The sequence below is a fragment of the Alexandromys fortis genome, unplaced genomic scaffold, assembly GCF_014885135.2.
Source record: "Alexandromys fortis isolate MF-2015 unplaced genomic scaffold, M_Fortis_MF-2015_v1.1 scaffold_26, whole genome shotgun sequence".
In the NCBI taxonomy this organism is placed as follows: domain Eukaryota; kingdom Metazoa; phylum Chordata; class Mammalia; order Rodentia; family Cricetidae; genus Alexandromys; species Alexandromys fortis.
In genome coordinates, this window is record NW_026067894.1 from 11,162,692 (window position 1) to 11,185,246 (window position 22,555).

The 22,555-nt window shown below is 43.8% G+C and overlaps 2 protein-coding genes across 5 annotated transcripts in view; one reads left to right on the plus strand and one right to left on the minus strand.

The window, feature by feature from the left end:
• Window positions 1-18,612, minus strand: part of Snrnp40 (small nuclear ribonucleoprotein U5 subunit 40) — a 31,916-nt gene extending 13,304 nt beyond the window's left edge. The window contains exons 1-5 of the mRNA XM_050155764.1: window positions 18,413-18,612; window positions 15,665-15,794; window positions 13,846-13,939; window positions 10,483-10,648; window positions 1,801-1,923 (exon numbers count right to left, since the gene is read on the minus strand). Coding sequence (XP_050011721.1) covers window positions 1,801-1,923; window positions 10,483-10,648; window positions 13,846-13,939; window positions 15,665-15,794; window positions 18,413-18,556 — 657 coding nt within the window. The 5' untranslated portion in view covers window positions 18,557-18,612. The remainder of the gene's footprint in view (window positions 1-1,800; window positions 1,924-10,482; window positions 10,649-13,845; window positions 13,940-15,664; window positions 15,795-18,412) is intronic.
• Window positions 18,613-18,767: 155 nt separating this feature from the next.
• Window positions 18,768-22,555, plus strand: part of Zcchc17 (zinc finger CCHC-type containing 17) — a 48,099-nt gene continuing 44,311 nt past the window's right edge. Inside the window, exon 1 of one of the 4 annotated variants that reach the window (XM_050153825.1) lies at window positions 18,768-18,877. The gene's annotated coding sequence lies outside the window, so the exon portion shown is untranslated. The remainder of the gene's footprint in view (window positions 18,878-22,555) is intronic. The other 3 variants (XM_050153845.1, XM_050153832.1, XM_050153837.1) reach the window with 3 other exon arrangements.

Below are 22,555 nucleotides of genomic sequence, written 5' to 3' on the forward strand. Positions count from 1 at the left end.
GGTGGCTAACAACTAACATTAACTCAGCTCCAAGGGACCAGACACCCTCTTCTGCCTCCTAAAGGATGTACACACACACCTAAGAACAAAACAAAACAAAACAAAACAAAAACCCACTTTGAATGGATCAGATACTCTCTTCTGCTTCCTAAAGGATGTTAGGAAGCAGACACACACACACCTTAAAAAAACCCACTTTGAATGTCTAAATACATGTCTACAATGCCAGCATTCAGAAAATTAAGATGGAAGGATGGTAAGTTTGAGAACCTACCGCCCAAACAAACAAAACAAGCCAGGTGTGGTGGTACACACTTTTAATCTCAGCATCAGGAGGCAGAGGAATACCTGTGAGTTCAAGGTCAACCAGAGCTACAATACAAAACAAGAGAACTCCAAACCAAGACTTATTTTAGAAAAATGAAGGATGCAGGGCTATGAGAATCAGGACACTTTCCAAAAACATAGGAAAGAATATTTTAGAATACAGAGCTAAATTTAACTGCAGTATTCATGGGGCTATATTTATGTTTCTCATATCTGAGATAAGTTCAAATTTCAGAGTAAAACTGGTATATATTAACATACAATGGCTAGGATTTATTCTCTGCAGAGACCCCGCCCTAAGAGGAGGGATAATACACGCCTCTGAGAAGACAGTAAACTACACTACACAAGGACCAGGTAGACCTTCGGACTACATTGCACTGTGATGCACAGAAGGCCCAGCAGCAGCATCCAGACTGTTTGTGGTAAGAACCCTTCTTCGGTCTGTCTGACCTGTGGTGAAGACAGGAGAATCAAATTCTCACAATTAAAAAGAAGCTGGTTCCCCCAAAGCTACACACTCATATGTCCCCAACATCCTGGAAAAGGAGCTACAGGACAAAGAGTTCAATGGTTGATAGACATCAGAGATGGGGCTTGGCACAGAGGGCAGCTCTGGGTGGCAACGGATGGCTGTCAGCAGCACGACCTCTGCTCTGGAAAGCACTGTACTAACTGTTAAGAGTGATGAAGCTGGCTGGGTGATGTTGGTGAAGGCCTTCAATTCCAGCACTCGGGAGGCAGAGGCAGGCGGATCTCTGTGAGTTAAAGGCCAGCCTGGTCTACAGAGCAAGTTCCAGGACAGGCTCTAAAGCTACAGAGAAACCCTGTCTCATTAAAGCAAAAAGCTAAAAACAATCGTCAGTGTCTTCTGTTGGGTGAGAAGGTTCAGCAGATAAATGTATTTGCTACCAAGACCAACAGCATAAGTTCAATCCCTGGGACTCATAGGACAGGAGAGAACTGATTGCAAATTCTTTTCTGTCCTTCACTCACAGAAATAAATGTAATTAAAAATGAATAAACAAATACCTAGTCAGGGCCTAACTACACTCTGTATTCTTTATTTGAGAAAGGGTCTGTACGTAGCTCCAACTGTCCTGGAACTGACTCTATAGACCAGGCTGGCCTTGAACTCATAGTGATTTGCCCGTCTCTGCCTCCAGAGTGCTGGGATTAAAGTCATATGCCACCAAACCTGGCCATATTCTGTATTTTCACAGCTCCCCTCTACCCACGGATTGCACATATCCTATTAACCATCTGGCCCTTGATGGCATTTATATGAACCGATATACATTTATATGTAACCTCTGATTTAGGAAGTAATCAGAAAAAGACAAAAAAAAGTAAGTTTCAGGTCACTATCTTCTTTTTAGTTGGCATTAAGTGCCAACCTTGTACAATCTCAAAATTTGTAGAAAGATTAGCTTCTGATACACGAATGGTAAATATAAATATAAACAACCATACCTTGATATCATTGTCTATTCCACCAGAGATAATCTGATCGCTTGTGTCATTGAAGGTCACAGCCAGCACCTGGTAAGTGTTCTGAAATGTCTGGATAGCTGCTTTCTTGCGGATGTCCCAGAGCTGAAGAAAACAGGCAGCATCAGTAACATCCTTCTCAGGAGCAATCACACAGAACACCCCCACACCCACCGTCAAAGCAACGGAAACACCGGGCGGCAGTTCAGCTATTCCCCACCTCAAACTTGCCCACCCAAACTCCAAGTTTAAGGCATCAAATTACGAAACAGCTGAGTTTGCCTACAAGGCTACACACCTGTTGATAAGCTTTAAAATAAGCAGGATGGGGGTTGGAGAGATGGCTCAGTGACTAAGAGCACTGGTCGCAAGCCTGAGGACCTGAGTGACAGCAGAGAGCTGACCCCCCCATGCTGTCCTCCGGCCTCCACATGCTCATCACAGTGTGCACATAAACAAACAGGTGAAATTTAAAAAAGGAAGGAAGGAAGGAAGGTGCCAGCGAGATGACTCAATTGATCAAGTATCTGCTAGATACCTGAGTGCCTAGTTCAGATAGATCCCCAGCACCCACGAAAAAACTGGCATAGCATATGCCAGTTCACCTACGAGTCTAGTGCTGGGGAGGAGGAGCCTGGCTTACAGAGTGATTTCTAGGACTGTCAAGGCTACATAGAGAGCCTGTTTCAAAAAGTAAACAGAATAAAAAAAAAAATCAAAGCAAAACCAAAAGCCACAAACAAAACACTGTTGCTCATTAGAATAATGGTATTTTTTTAGGGACAGGGCCTCACTATATAGCTCTAGTTACCCTGGAACTCGCCATGTAACCAAGGCTGCCATGCCTACAATCTCAACATCCAGGAGGCTGAGGTAGGCAGATCACTTTCAATTTCAGGCTGGTCTGTACTACACAGTAAGTCCCTGACTGGAAACCAATCAACGCACCAACCAACCCCAACAAAAAGAGCCAGGTACTGTAGCACACATCAGGAGATTAGCTTGGCAACATGGTAAGACTCAAGTCTCAAAACACACACCTGAAATCCCAGCACCCAGGAGGCTTAGACAGGAGGCACAAAAGTTCTGAGAAGAGGCTTATACAGGAGGTCTGTGTCTCAAAAAACTAAACCAAAAAAATCCCCCATGAGTTCTTTATCTTTCCAATTCCCCAGCAACAAGCACCATGACCACAGAAATGTAGCACCACATTCATCTGTGAAAAAAAGTACACGTGTGTAGTGTGCACCTGTGATGTACAGTCACGCATGTGTGACATAAAAAATCTTATGAATGTGGTTGTGGGAGTCGAAGGCTGACATGTGCCTTCTCCCCCTTACATATTGAAGTGGGGTGTGGAATATTTCTTTACACTGTGTGAATATATGTCACTGTGATTGGTTTAATAAAGAAGGTGACTGGTCAATAGCTGGACAGGATAAGGTTAGGGGGAGAGCCAAACAGAATGATGGGAAGAAGAGCGGAGTTGGCGGAGTCAGGAGTCGCCAGCATATGCGGAGAGAACCAAGAAGAGCACTAAGCCACGTGGTGAAGTGTAGATAAGAAATATGGGTTAAGATGGGAGGAAAAAAAAGGGTTAAAATAACTGTAAGTTAGCTAGTAACAAGCCTGAGCTACTGGCCAAGTGTTTATAATGAATATTAAGTCACTTCTACCTACAGTGGGGTCTCTAACTAAACCCGGAGTTTGTCATTTCAGCTAGTCTCATTAGCCAGCTTGTTCCATGGATTCCGTCTCTACTGCCAGTGCACTAGGATTACAGTAGGCCACCAGGCCCACCATCTTTTTCACTTGGGTAGTAGGTTCTTTTTCTTTGGTTTTCGAGACAGGGTTTTTCTGTGGTTTTGGAGCCTGTCCTGGAACTAGCTCTTGTAGACCAGGCTGGTCTCAAACTCACAGAGATCTGCCTGCCTCTGCCTCCCAAGTGCTGGGATTAAAGGCGTGCGCCACCACCGCCCGGCTTCACTTGGGTAGTAGGGATCTAAACTCTGGTCCCTATGCTTGGACAAAAAGCACTTTACCCCTGCCTGAAAAAAATGAGACTGTTTTACCACGCGGCATTAATGCTAAGTTAAATTGGGACACTGTAGTGTACTTGAGGAAAGTGCACTCCAGGAGTGGAGAGGTCCTCTGTTGTCTCCTTCAAACCCTAGTCCAGGGTCAAGCTGGCTCTGTAACAGGGAGACGGGAAACAGCAGCAGCTAAGGGACTTAAATCCTATGCCTTTGAGAACTGCTAGAAGGTAACCAGTTCCAACAGAGTCACTATGATCCCACGACACAAAAGTGCCTGCAGTGGTAGTGAGAAGCCAGGGAGAAAGCTCAGTGGGGCACTCCGACAGAGTGCCTCAACTTCCCCAGCTGATTTCTGCTGGGTAGTTTTTTGTTTGTTTTTTCCCCAAGACAAGGATTCTCTATTATAGCCCTAGCTGTACTGCAACTAGCTCTTGTAGACCAGGATGGCCTTGCACTCAGAGATCACCTGCCTCTGCCTCCCAAGTGCTGGGATTAAAGGCGTGTGCTACTAATGCCCTGCTTCTGCTGGGTGTTTGTGTGAACTCTGATTTGATACTGTTACCTTTGTCTGCTTTCTCAAGCAGGCTACTTCTGGCATCTCTGCTGCTCATTAGAAACTAATTTGAGGATGTTTTGCTATTTGCACTACTTTCTATTTGTTCTTTTATACTTGCTTGCTCTGTGCTTAATAAATTCACTCATTCAAAACCAAAGGAATGGCTGCCATAGATCACTCTCCACACTGCACAGAAAAGTAGCCCAGGCTGGCCTCAAATTTGAGACTTCCCCCAGACACTGAGATTGTAGCTTGTCTCATTTTTATTTGTTGGGAATGTCCAGAGACACAGACAGGCTAGAAGTTGCCAGGGGCTGGAATATAGGGAAGAAACAAGAATGACTTCATTGGTTTCTTTGGGCATGAGGAGATGTCTGGGTATCAAAGTCAATTTAATTTTGATTTATTTAAGTGACAAAGACTGAACCAAGGACCCTGTGCATGCTAGGCAAGGGTAACACAGAGTTACAGCCCCTGTCTAGCTTTTTAAGATTTCAGTGGTGAATTTAGATTTTTTTTTAATATTTATTTGTTATTTATTATGTATACAATATTCTTTCTGTGTGTATGCTTGCAGGCCAGAAGAGGGCACCAGACCTCATTACAGATGGTTGTGAGCCACCATGTGGGTTGCTGGGAATTGAACTCAGGACCTTTGGAAGAGCAGGCAATGCTCTTAACCACTGAGCCATCTCTCCAGCCCCGTGAATTTAGATTTTATCTTAAGTAAAAGAATCTACAGGAGAGTCACCTGAGCAAAGGGTGCTTCCCTTTTCTTTTTAAACAGACACTAGCTGAGCAACCTCCAGAACATACCCAGACTCCCTGATCTGCAAGTCAAGGCCTTGATAATTCAGCTTCCACATATACGGTGAAACTTTGTCTCAACAGATAATCTTTACACAGATCAAAACAATCTTTGTCCCTTATTTTTGAGGCAGAGATTCACTATGTAGCCCAGGCTAGTCTGAAACTCACCATTTTCTTGCCTCAGCCTCCTGTGGACTGGGATTACAGGCGTGTGCATCAACGCTTGGCGCCAATCTAAAAAGGTATGGTAGCCACTTAAAGCTTGATTAAAATAATTAAAAAAATTTTGAAATAATCACAAACTTCCTGAACAGTTGGAAAAGAATTTTTTCTTTTCCCTTAAAATCATTTTAGACTGAGTGCTGACTAGTGCCTCATCTCCCCAGCACCTCCTAATGTTTGTCCACACAGATGTTTCCTTGGCGCGCCATCAACAGGAAGAAACCATCAAGACTAGTGTTTGTCAAGGCACTCAAACACCATTCAAGCTTAACCACTACCCACGGGTCCTTTTCAAAAAGACACCAAGATTCAGTTTGGAATTCTGTGTTAAATTTGTCATGTCTTTTTAGTCTCTTTCAGATTTTGCTTGAGCTCTGTGACCCTGGCACTTGTGAAAAACACAGGAATGCTTCTCTCTGCGCTTGCATTTGTCTGGCATTGCATCAGGGAGACTGAAGGTTTATCATTGGTAGGGATATCACAGAAATAGTAACACCAGGCACTAGCGAACAGCTCACAATTCTGTCTCATTACTGATAACATTCAGTTGCAACATTTGCCCAGAAATTTTTGTACAAGATGTTCTAAGCTCATCTTAAAGTACTTTCCTGGACCAGGCCTAATGTAAGCGCCTTAGCTTTGTCTAGTGGCAAATGATATTTAAAGACCAAGACATAATTAAAAATAAATAAATAAATAAAAGTCAGGTGTGGTGGCACTTGCCTTTAATCCCAGCACCCAGAAGGCAGAGGCAGGTGGATCTGAGTTCCAGGCCAGTCTGGTCTACAAGAGAGTTCCAGGACAGTCAAGGCCACACAGAGAAACTTTGTTTCAAAAAACAAAGACCAAGATATGAAGCGGGGATGTGGCTTAGAGCTGAACACTTCCCTAGCATGCTTGATGCCCTGAGTGATTCCCGGTAGATCAAATAGGGTTTTCTAAGCCTTCTCAGTATAAAGCTATGCAATATGTGTAAATTTCAGAACATAGATGCCTGTAAACACACAGATCCCCTCTCCCCGCTTTTGTGTTTTTGAAACAAATTCTGATGTATCCTAGGCTAGCCTCAAATTGGCCAAGTACCTGCTGATGACCTACAATTCTGATCCTTCCATGTTCATCTCCCACATGCTAGGATTACCTGGTTTATGTTGTGCTGGGAACACATGGTGGGCAAGCCCCACACCAACTGCAGTATATCCCTAGTCCCATGTCCACTCCCGCAACATACCAAGGGTTCAGATACCGAATCACTCAAGTTCTGCCACTTACCCAAAATGTTTTTTCCTGAAATAAGGACTTAGTTTAGATGATCAGCTTATAAATCAAAAATGAGAGCTCACACCGATTCTTATCTGAACCCAGCATTACAAGACTCGTTTAGTTTTCTCCCCATTTTTGTATTGAAAACTCCATTTTCACGAGAGTAAGAAATCTTATGATACTAAATACTTTTACTTAGTTGCTTAGGCTCCCTATAACTGATTTTCCAAATTATCTTTAATACTTTACCTTCGTGGGTATTTTCCTTCCTTCCATTCCTTTCCTTCACCCCCATTTTGGTTGGCCTTATGAGGGTCCCCCTCCTCATGCTGTTCTGACCCTCTTCCTTACTATATAGTGAGGCCCTATCATAAGAACTCACTTCCAGAAAAAAGTTTGCTTGGTGTCTTCAAATAAATTCAAACTAAAGAATTACATGAAGGGGCTGGAGAGATGACTCAGTGGTTAAGAACACTGGCTGCTCTTCCAAAGGGCACTGGTTCAATTCCCAACACTCATATTGAGGCTCACCAAGTGCCTGCGACTTCAGTTCCAGGGTATTTGTACACATGAGCACACACACACATGTACACACATGCACACACACATAAAAATAAAAAATAAAACTGGAAAAAGAGGACTACATAAAAAGCAGTCATCTTTAGGTGATATGACATATTGCCCATTTTACAAAATGCTACTTTGATGAAACTTGGGGAGAGGGCTCAGAAGTTAAGAGCTCCCACTGCTCTTGTGGAGGATCTGGGTTTGAGTCCTAGCATCTACATGGTGACTCACAGCCATTTGTAATTCTAGTTCTAGGGGATCCAAGGCTTCCTTTTGATCTCTGTGGGTACATGGCATGGACATGGCACAGGCACATACACAAAGGCAAAACATTTACACAAACAAAATCTATAACAATATTGCTTTAAACAATAAATTGTCCCTTTTACGAGAAAAATTAAAAAGTTAAAAGACCCAAAGAGAAATATGGGGACAAAGGGGAAAAGGCAAAATAAAAAGAAAAGGAAATAATACAAACAAGAACAAGTTCCTATCTATACTTATATAGAGGCCCTTAACACACTTGTTAATGGGGCTGAAGAGATGGCTCAGCAACTAAGAATTCCTATTGCTCTTCTAGAGGAAGCAAGTTCAGATCCCAGCACTGACACTGGATGGCTCACAACCACCTGTAACTCCAGCTCCAGAGGAGTGGACAGCATCTTCTGGACAACTCATGCATTTATATATGTACGTGCATGCACACCCACATATACACACTAATAAAATTTCACCCTTAAGAGTCCACATTCAGTATAGTTAACCTAGGCTTCCAGGCTCACAAAACCCAAGTGATCTGGCATAGAATATCATTCAGCACAGAACATGTCGAGACATATAATCAAACATATCAGAGTTACCACCTTTATTTATTATATTTTTTTAAGATTAATATATTTTGACCAAGCAGTGGTGGTGCATGCCTTTATTCTCAGCACTTGGGAGGCAGAGGCAGGTGGATCTCTGGTGGATCTCTATGAGTTCAAGGCCAGCCTGGTCTACACAGCTAGTTCCAGGATAGCCAGGGATATGTTGAGAAATACTGTCTCCAAATACACACACACACACACACACACAGAGTATATGATGTTTTGCCTGCATGTGTGTCTGCACACCATATGGATGCAGTGCTCTTAAAAGGACATTGAGTTTCCCCAAAACAAAGTTATGTATGGTTATTAGTCACCATGTGGGTGCTGGGAAGCAAACCTGGGTCCTCTGCAAGGGTAACAAGTGCTCGTAACTGCTGAGCCGTCTCTCCAACTCCAATTTATTATTAGTAGTATTTTTAAAGACTTCATTGAAAAAGTAGTTGGGTGTACATCCCTAGCACTTGTGAGGTCCCAGGTTCTAAGCACCAGCACCAACAAAATAAATCACTAACACACAAGCCAGGGCTTGGTAAGACAGGCCTTGTGCAGGTTAGTTTTTATGTCAACTTGACACAACAAGCTGGAGTCACAGGAGAGGACAAAGTCTCAATTGATAAAATATCTCAATAAGATCAGGCTGTAGGCAGGTCTGTAGGGCATTTTCTTAATTAGTGATCGATGGAGGAAGGCCCAGCCCATTGTGGGTGGATGGTCCTGGGTTCTCTACAAAGCAAACTGAACAAGGTTTGGAGACAAGCCAGTAAGCAGCACCCCTCTGTGGTGCTCCTGTCTCAAAGCTCCTGCCCTGTTTGAGTTCTGTTCTGACTTCCTTCAGTAATGGACTACAATGTGGAAGTGTGAGCCAAATAAACTCTTTCCCTACAACTTCCTTTCAGTCACGGTGTTTCATTTAAGTAATAGAAACCCTAACTAAGACAGGCTTATATCTCAACTACTTAGAAGGCAGTAGAGGAGGACTGAAAGTTCAAGGCTAGCCTGGGCTACAAATAAGTTTAGGGTCAACCCGGGCAACTTGCTGAGATTCCATCTTAAATTAAAAACAGTAAAAAGATAAAAACTAGGGACTGTAGCAGTTGCTTGGCAGTTAAGAGCACTTACTACCCTTTTCTTTTTCACCTTTAGATTTATTTTATGTGGATGAGTGGTTTGCTTGCATGTCCACATTTATATCATGTACATGCCTGGTGCTGGCCAGCAGAGGTTACAAGAGGGCACCTAATCCCCAGAACAGGAGTCATAGATGGCAGTGAGCCACCATGTGGGTGCTGGAAATCAAAGTGGGGTGCTTTACAAGAACAGCAAGTGCTGTTCTTTACTGCTAAGCCATCTCTCTAGCCCCACACTTACTGTTCTTCTGGAGAACTAGGAATTTATGCTGTTGTACACGTACACACATGCAGACAAAACAATCATACATGGCAGCCAGAGAGGAGGGTGAAGTAATATGTGTGTATGGGTATGAACATGGTATAAGGATATACATGTACAAAAGTCTCACAATGAAACGCACGAATCAGTTCATACTATGAAGCATGCCTTGGGGATCACTTGATTGATGTATTTAGTTCTTTGTCTTGAAATAGAGTCTTGCTAGGCAGCTCAGGCTATTCTCTGAATTCAACAATGCTCTGGGAATTTTTATTGTTATTATCTGTCTTTTGAGATTGTCTCACTACACAGCCAAGGTTGGCCAGAACACCGGTTCCACTGTGGGTGTTTTTAGTAGGTTCTTCAGGTGATCTTAACACAGATAGCTTGGAAATCATCACATTAAATGATCTGTAAGATCCCATCCTAGGCCACTGAGAGCATTTGCTGAGCTTCTTGAACACCTGTGACTTCACAGCAACCTTGTAAGACTCTTATACTACTGTCACAATTCGAAAGGTTAAGAAAATGCACCAGGTAGTGGAGGCACACGAGGCCAGCCTGGTTCACTAAGGAGTTCCAGGACAACTAGGGCTATACAGAGAAACCTTGTCTCAAAAGAAAAAAAAAAAAAAAAAAGATTAAGGAAGCGAAGCTCAGAGATTGAACTGCTCAAAGACACACAAATCCGTAGCTGAGCCATGAATCAATTCCTCGCCGTCCATTAATTCCAAGTAGCAGTACATTCTATGGTTCTAATAGAATTTTGTAGGGCATTATTATTTCAACTGGTAAAATTTAAAGTGTGCTTTGGAAAATGAGTTAAAACTAAGAGAAGAGCACAAGATCAGTAGAAAGACAGGCTAGAGTTTACATCATGCCAACTCAACTGCAGCACAGACAGACAATACCTACCTTAACTGTGCCGTCACAGACAGACAATACCTACCTTAACTGTGCCGTCATCGCTGCCAGTGCAGACGAGCTGGGGGCCCCGCCTGGCTGGATAACAGGAGTTCACAAAGGACGTGTGTCCCTTCAGCCTCTTCACCCTCTCGCCTGTCTCACTATCCCACACAGCCACCGTCTTATCTGTCGATGCTGAGAAGAGCATGCTAGGAGAAGAACATAAAAGATATGAGACAAACGCTAGGGGCTGGAGACAGCTCAGTGGTTAAGAGCACAGGCTGCTCTTCCAGAGGACCTGGGTGTGATTCCCAGCACCCAGACAAAGGCCCACAAGGAGCTCTAACTCTATTTCCAGAGGATCTGATGCCTCTTTTGGTCTCCACAGGTACTACATGCAGGTGGTACACAGACACACAGGCAAAATAACATAAATAAACAAGATAAATCTCAAAAAAGGAAAAAAAAGGGGGGTATGACAAAAATCTCTTTCTCACTTGCCAAAATGCGTCAGATTTGTCCCAAACACTGCCTGCTGCACTGTGAATTTAGCTCATGAACCCAGGGTGCCTCCCTCGTCCTGCCGTTGGCAATTCTATTCACCTTCTGGACTCACTATCAGGTTGACCCACACCACACAACCAATATAGCAGCTTTTTCAATCAATCTTTTCCTTCTTTGTGATATACCTGGGTACAAAACCCTCTCACACAGAAGTATTTAAGTTCTTCCTGCTGAGGTGGAGGAGAGGCTGATTGTAAAAATTCTAGATTTAAGAGCTGAGTAATTCCAACGCTTTGCTCTGTCTCTGGGAATGATTTCTAAGTTAAACTTGATCTTATAATGCCCTCTTTTCCCTTTGATACAGGGCGGTGTTATGTAGACCAAGCAGGTCTTGAACTCAAGATACTCCTGCTCCATCACTGCCAGAGAACTGAGATTGGAGCACGTGCAACAGTGCCCATTATAATGCTGAAGAAAAATTCTACTTTATGATAACGGGTGTGGAGCTTATACATTTGTGTCATATATGTGCGATGTTCAGAGGGCAGAAGAGAAAGCATTGGATGCTGTGCAGCCAAAGTTACTGAGAGCCACTGGCCAGAATGTGGACACTGGGAGCTGAACCCGGGTCCTCTGTAAGATCAGCAAGTGCTCTGTGATGACTTGAATGAAAATGGTTCCCACAGGCTCATAAGGAATGGCAGTATTAAGAGGCGTGGCCTTGTTGGAGTAAGTGTGTTACTGGGGGTGGGCTTTGAAGTTTTATATGCTCAAACCAGGTTCAGGGTCATTCTCTCTTTCTGCTGCCTGCTGATCCAGATGTAGAACTCTCAAACACCTCTCCAGCACCGTGTCTGCCCCTGTGGCCACCACAACAGTAATGGACTAAATCTCTGAACTGTAAGCCAGCCCCAATTAAACGTTTCCCTTTATAGAGTTGTTATGGTTGTTGGGCAGTGGTGTTGCACACCTTTAATCCCAGGCCTCAGGTGGCAGAGGCAGTTTGAGCCCAATCTGGTCTACCTACAGTCCCTTGTAATGCTTTCTTAATTTAAAATGTTAATGATGAAACACTAAAATTTGAGAACAGAAATGTAAAACAAGCCAGGTGCAGTGCCATATATCTATAATACCAATTATTCAGGAGCTGAGGCAGGAGGACTGCAAATTCAAACTCAGCCTGAATAAATTACCAAGATTCAAAGAAAACAAAACAGGGTCTCTGGAGATGGCTTATCTGTTACAAGGACCAGAGTTCAAAACCCCATGTAAAACACTAAATATGTCCATGCATACCTGTAACCCCAGCTCTTTGGTGGGGCAGAGACAGGAGGATCATTGGGGTTTGCTGCTCACCAGCCTAGCTCTAGACTCAGTGAGAGACCTTGTCTCAAGATACTAAAATACAGATTAAAGCAGGGTACCTGATGTTCCTCTTTGTCCTCAAATGGACACACACACAGGCACTTCACACCTAAAGTGATACCATATACAATTACTATAATGTATTTCTTAGAATACAGGGATATAAACAAGTGACAATAAAACATCTTGAAAAAGAAGAAAGAAGGAAAGATTATGGCATTGCTCAGAGAATAAAGGTGTCCACTGCCAAGTCTGCTCTGTGATGACCCACAATATAGGAAGAACCGACCCCCAAAAGCTGGCTGTTGACCTCAACAACTGTGTCACACGTAATCATACATACACTATTTAAAATGTAATTAAAGAAAAAAAGAAAATTATCTTGGTTCAATCTTCAGTGCCATAAAAAAGAAAGAAAGTTATCAAAATGTGTAACAATAAGATTGACTTGGTGTAACTAAATATCTGTAACACACACACATATCCTAAAATTACACAATATTAATTTTTATAACATTTGGTAGGTTAAAGCAAAAAAAAATCAGTAGACAAGATTGTAAGCTTAGTTTACATTATGGATATGCTAAAACTCAACAATTTTGGAAGAAAAGGACTTTAGCAAAGCATATAACAAGCAGTAATTGGAGAGGTAAAAATGTGGGTACTTTTTCCATCTACTTGCCTTTTTTGTTAGTGTTTTTAACATAGCTTATTACTTTCCTGTGAGATCTCTTAGCAAATATAGGCACTTGCCTGCTTGACTCCAAAATCCATATAAAGGCAAACAAGGAAAACTAGCTCCACGAAGCTGTCCTGACCCCTACATACGTACCCCTCTCACAGAAACATCATGTGCACACACAATAACAGGTAATTTTTTTTCTTTTTTTCCCTTTCTTTCTTTTTTTTTTTTTTTTTAATGAGACAGGACCTTACTATGTAGCTCTGGCTGCCCTGGAAATCACTTATGTAGAGCAGCTGGCCTTGAACTTAGAGATCTGCCTGCCTCTGCCTCCTGAAAGCTGGCACATGCTACTATCCCTGCAATAAAAATTTTAAAGAGCCAATTTCAAATTACATTTGCCTTATTAAAGGCAGCGGTGGTGTATGCCTTTAGTCCTAGCACTTGGAGGCAGAGGCAGGTAGATCTCCATGAGTTTGAGACCAGCTTGGTCTACAGTGATATTTCCAGGACAGCCAGGGCTACACACACACACCCTGTCTGGAAAAACAAACACCCTCCCTCCCCCAAAATTGGCTTTATGTCTTATAAAAACAAAAAACCCCACTGGTCTGAGTACTGGCACATTACAAGATAAACGATGATGAGCTTTCAATGGTCTACTGCATTGTCCATGAGGGACTTAAAATTGTGATCCTCCTGCCTCAGCTTCCTCAGTGCTGATGTTATGGGAGTACACCAAAACGTAGCAGTTTTTGACTGGATCTCCCAAGAGATGAAACTCAGGGCTGAAGGGTAAAGACATTAAGCAGTAGTATGGGAAGCCATCGTCAACCCATTATGCGGAACACTCACCTGCCATCTGTGTTATAATGCAGTTCCATCACTGCGCCACTGTGTCCCTTCAATGTAGCGTAGTTATCACAGTCACCATAGACATTCCACAATACTGTTAAGAGGAAAAGAAAACCCATCACCAGTCAGAGAATGGCTAATATAAAATAATCATAAAAATGCTTCTGAAATTATAAGACCATAGAACAACACTGGGTCTACCAATGAGACCAAATCTCGTTACGCTAAAATTGCTGTGTGCATGCGGTCACTCAGGTATGTATGTGCATGAGTGCACATGTATGGAAGCCAGCGAGGACAACTGTGGCTGCTGTTGATCAGGCATCATCTATCTTTTCCCTTTTGAGACAGACTCTCTTCACGGCCAGGAACTTGCCTAGTAGACTAGGCTGGCCAGATGATGGGCCCAGGGGTCCACACCTGTCTACCTCCCTGGAGCCGAGGATGAAAGTACAACCACGCTACCTGGCTTTCTACTACCCTGCTCTGTATGGGTTCTGCAAAATGAACTCAGGTCCTAACTGAGTGAGCTTTGTTTTCTCAGCCTTAACTTATTAGACAAGATTTGTTTATTTTTATTTCATGTGTTTGAGTGTTTTCCCTACAAATATGTATATGCATCGTATGCATGCCTGCCTATGAAGGCCAGAAGAGGGAGCTGGATCCTGGGGATTTGAAGTTAGAGATGGCTTTGAGCTGCCATGTAGTTACTGGGAACCGAACTTGAGCTCTCTACAAGAGCAATAAGTGTATTTAACTGGGGAAATATCTTTCCAAAACCCTCAGGTTTAATTTTAAAAAAGTTAGTACTTTTTCTTATATGCTCAGAGTCTGCAGACAGCCTGAAAAAGGAATCATTGAGCTATATCACCTCAGCTTCATTTTTCTATTTATTTTTTAAAAAAGATTTATTATTTATTGATGTGTCTGGAAGTGTGCATGCTAAGACACCATCAGAGGTCTGAAGAGAGCATTGGATCCCCTGAACCTGTATTATAGGAGTTATGAGCCACTTGATGTTGGGCTGGGAACTGAACTAAAGTCCTCTGGAAGAGCAGCAGTGCTCTTTTCTCCTTTTTTTTCCAAGACATGGGTTTTGTGTTCCCTGACTGTTCTGGAACTCACTCTGTAGACCAGGCTGGCCTCAAATTCAAAGATCTACCTACCTCTGCGTCCTGAGTGCCGGGACTAAAGGCACGGCCACTCCCTGCTAACAAATGTTCTTAACCGATGAGCCATCTCTCCAGATTGTACTTACTGTTTCCAAATATGGGCATTCCTAATGAGTGGCAGAGAACCTGGTAGCACATGATTTAAGTGAGTCACCACTTGAGGATCCTATCTTTTCCCCTCATACACTAGGATCCTGGGTATGGATTAAGGTCTCATGTTTTTATGAGTAGAGAAGTTCTCTTTCCTCTTAACTTTCAGGCCTGTAATCCCAACAAGTGGGAGGCGGAGGCAGGAGGATTAGAAATTCCAAATTTATTCTCACTACGTAGCCAATTTGAGGACAGCTGGGGCTACCTGAGAGTAACGGAGGAGGGAGAAGAGAGACTATATAACGCCAATCAAAGCAACCTACTTTCCAATGAGCAGAATGTTTCTTTTTATTTACCATATGGACCTACGTACAGCTTGACCTGAATGAGTGATCAATATTTTGACACCTGTTTTAGCATGCTATCACTATAATTTAACTTGCATATTTAGACTGATGCTTGATGCCTTACATAGCACCCAAAATTAAAAACAACAACAACAACAACAACATTATTTAGAGAGAACAGTAACTCCAGAGTCAAAAGCTGTGCCTTACATATAAGTCGGTCAAATCCTGAAGATGCCAAGGTGGATCCATTGGGGTGAAACTTGCAGCAGTACACTTCTCCTTCGTGCCCCGAGAGCAGCATGATTGGGGCTTGCAGGGACGAACACCTCGGGGGCCCCTAAACCAAAGAGAAGTGTGATCCGTCACTGTACACAGGCAAAGGAAGCTGTAAAGTTGGGACAGCGCATTTCATTTGGGTTAGGGAATGGCACCTCTGCTCACAGAACTCCCGCCTCTCACTAGATAAGCCCTTGGACATTCCAGTGTATGCCCACCATACTACTCTCCTCCCTAACTCTGCTTCTGTTCCACAGTCAACGGTTGACTGCTGAATCATGCTTGACCTCATTTATGCCTCAGAATCTTAACATGAAAAGATGTCTCCCATAGAGCTCTCCTCCTAGTGACTCCTTTTAAATACTCATCCCAGAGTCTGTTTGTTGTTGTTTTTCAAGACAATTTCTCATTATAGTCTTGGCCGTCCTGGAACTCACTCTGTAGACCAGGCTGGCCTTNACTCATCCCAGAGTCTGTTTGTTGTTGTTTTTCAAGACAATTTCTCATTATAGTCTTGGCCGTCCTGGAACTCACTCTGTAGACCAGGCTGGCCTTGAATTTACAGAGATCAGCCTGCCTCAATCTCTTGATTGAGGATCCAACAATCTCTTCTGGCCCATGAGGGAATCCACACGCATGGGATAGACGCGCATACAGATAAACACACAGAGATAAAAATAAATCTAATGTGTTTAGGTACCGGAGAAAGAGAACTCAATAAAACAATGGAGCTTGCATTCTAGTGGAAAAAGAGCGAAGGGAAGGGAAACAAAACAAACAAGTCAAACACCTCGCGTTGTGCGCAATGGACAGAAGTAATATGGGTTCCAGAGCAGGGTGTTTCAACTGAAAGTACAGTGGCCAGGAAAGCCCCACTGAGAAACTGGTATCTGAACAAAGACTTGAAAGAGCCAACAGTTAACCACGTGCACATTTGGAGTAACACCCCAGCAAACACAACAGTAACAACAAAATGTAAGGACACATATGTCGGTGCTACTTGAGCATGACATGCTAGAAAACTGGTCGATGAGCATGGTAAAGAGGGGAATTATTACAGAGAATTCGATTTGTTTTTTAACTTCAGAACAAAACAGAAATCCAACAGAATGTTTTCACCAGAGAATCATGTGATTTAATATTTTGATGATTCCCCTGGCTACTGGATTAATTACTGATCCTTGATTCAAAGACAAAACCAGAAACACCAGTTGAGTCCCACCTGCAATGATGCCAGATGACATAAAGATGGTTTGACTAGGAGGTAAGGGTTGTGGTTATGTAGTTCAGAGTTCTGCTATAATAGCCTATACTGGTTTGGAACCCTTGATCCTCCTGCCTCAGTTTCTTGAGTGATTATAAATTTATGTGTCTAACTTTTTATTTATTTACTTTGGAGATTTTGCTATGTTAACATCTTGTTATTTTATTTTATTTTTTTTTTTGGTTTTTCGAGACAGGGTTTCTCTGTAGTGTTGGAGCCTGTCCTGGAACTAGCTCTTGTAGACCAGGCTGGCCTCGAAAGATCCACCTGCCTCTGCCTCCCGAGTGCTGGGATTAAAGGCGTGCGCCACCACAGCCCAGCAACATCTTGTTATTTTAAAAACTAACTTAGTATACTGGAGTCTACCAACGAGATTTCAGGATTATTAGTAGTACATTTGACAAGTGAGATTGTCAGCCCAGAGTTGCAGCCTGGCCTCCAATTTCTTCGCTCAAAATTTTGTCAGCCTTCTGGGAAGATACAACTACAGCCCCATGCCACTAACTTTATTTATATATTTTAAGGACCACACCAGCAGACTTTAAAGAGTTGCGGCAGGAGGTACATTTATTTTCTTCTCTGAACCTCATAGGGAAGTATGGTCACTGTTTTACAAGACATGCCATTAGGAGTACAGGTTCCAACTCAAAGAAGTCTGTTTTCCCCATTTGCAAAATAACAGTTCCTTTTAGGCTGTTACCAAGATTAACGGAAATTTCACATGCAAAACATCTAACACAAGAGTCAACGGATGGCTGGGCGGTGGTGGTGCACACCTTTAATCCCAGCACTCGGGAGGCAGAGGCAGGAGGATCTCTGTGAGCTCAAGGCCAGCCTGGTCTACAAGAGCTAGTTCCAGGACAGGTTCCAAAGCTACAGAGAAACCCTGTCACAAACAAACAAACAAATGAACAAAAAAACAAAAGAGCCAACGGATGTTAATTACTGTTAATAATGCAAATTCAGAGAAAGAGAAAAGTAAATTGTACCAGGTAGCAAAGCGAGCCTGTCTCATTCATTTCCCTTGCTTCCCCTCACTCACTCACTCACTCACTCACTCACTCACTCATTCATTTATCCATTTTAGAAACTTTTCTGAATGTTTCATTCACCCATTCTGCAAACTTTTCTGAATGTTTATTTGATGCTGAATCCCTGAAGATTTAGGATGCGGAAGTTTGGATCTTGATTTTGAGGACAAGGTTTTAAATGGTTTAGTGCTACTTCACAGGGCGACTGAAAGGCTGAAAACAGGCATCCAACAAGGAAACACATATGAAACAGACGCAGAACACAGAGCAACTTTACAATCCTGCTTGGACATCAGGTTCAATGTCTTTCCGTTCCCGCAGCGCCGGTACGGTCCGTGGCGAGAGGAGTGGAGCTCCGGCCAAGTCGGGATGCCTCCCACTTACCGCTTGTAGCAAAGCTCCCGGAGTCGCCTGCTGCTGTCCGGCTCCGGGGCCGGACCCCGCCGCTCCCAACAGCAACTCATGCCGCGGCCGCTTGACAGGAACCAGTGGTAGCTCCGGGCCTTTGCGCTTTGGCTGCTCGATCATGGCGGTAACCACTATCCTCGGAGCCGCCACTGACCGCGCCGCCGGTCTCAGGCGCCGGGCGATTGGTTCCAACTGAGTTCTTCCTCCAGAACTTCCGGGGAGGAACAACCAATCGGCTTCCAATATTTCCTTCTGCAACGCCCTCTGAATACGCTGTTGCGATTGGTCCCTTCTTGATGACGCCCGAGGGCTCCACACTGGGATTGGAGCGCAGAGCTGGAGTCCCACCTAGGCGCGCCGTGCATTGTGGGTTGGGAACGCGCTGAGCAGGTTCGGCACTCTTGGCGATGCTGCGGCTGCCCGGCTAGGAACGGGCGCGGAGTGAGTGTGTGGGGAACGAGGCGGGTGGCTGTTCCAGTCTGGAAACTGCGACTAGGTGCTAGGCCGGAGCCTTTCCTTCTCAGCTGACGGCCTTGCCGTGGGGGTGGGGGGGATCCCGGGCAAGAGTAGTCCCTTGGCAGGCTAGAGCGGAGCTTTGGGATCTCTGGCCGCCGGACTCGAACCCTAAGGCCGCTGTCCCTTGACAGCTGCTCTGCACAACGCCGCTTTTGCGTCCAGAGCTGTGCTAGCGTTCCCCGGGACTGATGCCCGACTCCCGGCCTCCCCGCTTCAGTGCCGGGTTTGGTTGAGGAGGCGGACTTAGTTTATACCACCGGTTCAGCCGTCTTTTTTAAGGGCTGAATTAAACAGAAAGCGGTGGAGGAAATATCCGATGGCTCCTCCAAAGTACAATTTTGTTGAGAAATCTAAGATTCCTGCTTGGGTATCGGGCCTTCTCGTAAGTGGTACAGTGATATTTATTGTGCAGATCGTTGGGGAGACACTGAAGAAACATGGTCCCGAACCTCGGGGCTTTAGGGTCTCTTGGGGTGTGTGTGGCAAACATGTTAAACAAATCTCACCAGCTGATTGGAAGACTTAAGAGAGCGATTAGTTATGATAACTAATAAGGCTGAAGGGTTTTCGGAGGAAAAGATGTCCGAGCTGTTGCTCTCTGATGGGACATTTCTAAACAGGAGAAGAGAGGAAGGCAGGACGTTCTGCTCAGAACAGCCTGTGCAGTAGTGCCCTATCACTATCATTTGGGAAGATGACTAAGAATCACAAAGAGCCAATGTGCTAAGACAAAGCTTGAAGGGGGTATGGTACGAGATGAACCTGGAAGTCATGAAGATTTGCAGGAATTTGTAGCGTTAACTTTAAAATTAATAGGAAAGCAGCAAAAGTTTTGTCTCCCCTCCAGGGTGTGGAATGTGGGGGAGGAGATGGTTCATTCCTTCAGCCTTAATGGTGTTGAGATTGGAGAGATGAGGAGAGGTTTACTGGAGACCACGTTGTGGGAATGCACAGTAGTTCTGATCTTCCATGCCAGTGAGAACCAAGCTGAGATGAGACAGTTTAACAGTATCTCAGACAGCTGGGAAGGAAATGACATAGGATTTGGTGATGGACTGGATACAAGAGAGGATTATGGTCTTAATGCCAGCACTGGAGGCTGATACAGGAGCATGGCTACAAAACCAAGCCTAGCCTGGGCAACGCTATGGTTTCCAACCCGTACCAGGCTGCTGGAGTGACACATTTCGTCCCTCTCCCCACATTGCACAGGGACTCAGATATGCTTCATGCCTGGGATATCAGCACAGGGGAGTGGAGTTTGAGTTGAAGCCAGCCTGGGGTACATAGCAGTAGTCTTTTTTCCTTTTTGATGTTTTTAAAAATATATTTGTTTTATTTTATGTGTGTGAGTGTTCTGACTGGTTTCATGTCAGCTTGACAGAAGATAAGGTCATCTGAAGGGAGGGAATCTCAATTGAGAAAATGCCTCATAGACAAGTTTTTAGGGCATTTCTTTTTTCTTCCCTCCCCTCCCTCAGATAGGGTATCACTCTGTAGCTCTGTCTGCCCTGGAACTCACTGTGTAGATCAGGCTGGCCTTGAACTCAGAGATCCACCTGCTTTTGCCTCCTGAGTGCACGTACTTACATGTATTTGTATCTCATGAATGCCTGGTCCTAGCAGCAGTCTGAGAAGGCATTGGGTCTCTTATGAATGATTGTGAGCCACCACCAGGTAGGTGGTAAAAACCAAAACCCTAAGTCCTCTGAGAGAGTAATGTGTACTCTCAACCTCTGAGCCCTCTCTAGCCCTTACATAGTGAGATTCTAGCTTTACAAAGCCAGGGCCTGGGGATGTAACCTCTGCTCAGTCCTTAGTACTGCAAAAAGAAAAACAAGACCCCCCCCCAAAAAAAAAAAACCCAACAAGCTTTAGGCAGAGTTTGGGTTGAACACCTTTAATCCCTGCACTCAGGAGGCAGAGGCAGTGGGTAGCTGTGAGTTTGAAGCTAGTGTGGTCTACATAGAGTTCCAGGATAGCCAGGGCTACTTAGAATTTGTCAGAAAGAAAAGAAAGCTTTAGATGATGGTTCTTCATACTCTTACTTAGAATTTTTTTGTGTTTTAGAATTATCATTTTATATGTATGAATGTTTTTCCCAAATGTATGTATGTGCTTCATACATGTGCCTGAAGATTTCAGAAAAAGGCATCAGATCCCCTGGGACTGGAGTTACACATACTGTGAGCCAGCAAGTGGGTGCCGGGAATAGAACCTGGCTCCACTGGAAGAGCAGCCAGTGTTCCTACCCACTAAAGCTGTCTCTCCAGCCCTCGTCACTCTCTCACAGCCTAGTTCTGCAGAAACAGCTTAGCTCTGTTTCCTCATGTATCGCTCTTTCCATGACTGTGTGGAGAGAAACTGAAACAGGAGGAATTACTGTGTCTGCCCTCATTTTAGATGTCCCAGTGCTATTACAGATTCTATATTCACTAATTAGTTTTCCAAATGTTGTAGGGATTAATGAAGGTCTCTTAATAGAACCATAGAGTTAAAATTACTAACACCTGTCCTGGCATGTGAGCCAAGGGATGCTGGGTAAGAAGAAGGGCAAGTCTGGGGATGAGACCACCCAGCTGGAAATAAGAGAGGCGGGATTCAATACGACTATAAAACTTAAAAATAACTTGTTTATAAGTCATTTCTCAAGAACGGACAGATTAGCTGCCATCCTATGTATTTTTATTTGTGTGTACATGTTTTGTGTGCAGGTGGGCATGCATATGTATGTATGGAGATTGATGTCTGCTTTATTGAGACAGTATTTCTCAGTACATGTGATACTCACTGATTCACCTAGATACTAGGCACCGTGCCCCAGGGACCCTTCTGCCTCTGCCTTGCAGGTGCTGGAATGCTGGCATGACAAGCCTGCATATTTGTGCCTACCTTCTTTGCTTGGGTGCTGGGGATGATGAAACTTAGGTTCTCATAATTGCATGGCAAGCACTTTATGCCCGAGCCATCTCACCAGCCCCCAAAGGTGTATATTTTAAGTTTAAAAAGCCCACAGAGGGTCTGGGAACAGCTTAGCTGCTCAGAACTCTTGCTGCTCTTCCAGAGGACCAGGGTTCAGTTCCCGGCACCCACATTGGGTGGCTCATAACCAATTTTAACTCCAGCTCCCGGGGATCTGATGCTCTCTTCTAGTTTTTGTGACACCTGCACAAACATACATAAAATAAAAGAGAGACAAATTTTCCTTTTTTACTGTATTACCTTGATTGGCTTAGAGCTCAGTATGTAGGCCAAGCTGACTTCAAACTCAGAGAGCTACCTGCCTCTGCCTCCCAAGAGCTGGGATTAAAGGCTTCTCTTTTTAATGTTTTTCAGATTTATGTCTAGCATACTGACCAAGATCATTAGACTCTGGGATCAAATAAATTTTACCATTGCTAGGTTTGTTTGTGTGTTTGTTTCTGACAAGGTCTCACTATGTATTTCAGGCTATCCTCGGACTTCCTGTTCTTTTTCCCCCACTTCAGTACTCAGACATGCTAAGCAAGTACTCTGTTATTGAGCTATATCCCCTTCATAGGCCTCAGACTTTACGTAGCCCAAGCTAGCCTCAAACTCATGATTGTCTTTTGCCTTAGGCCT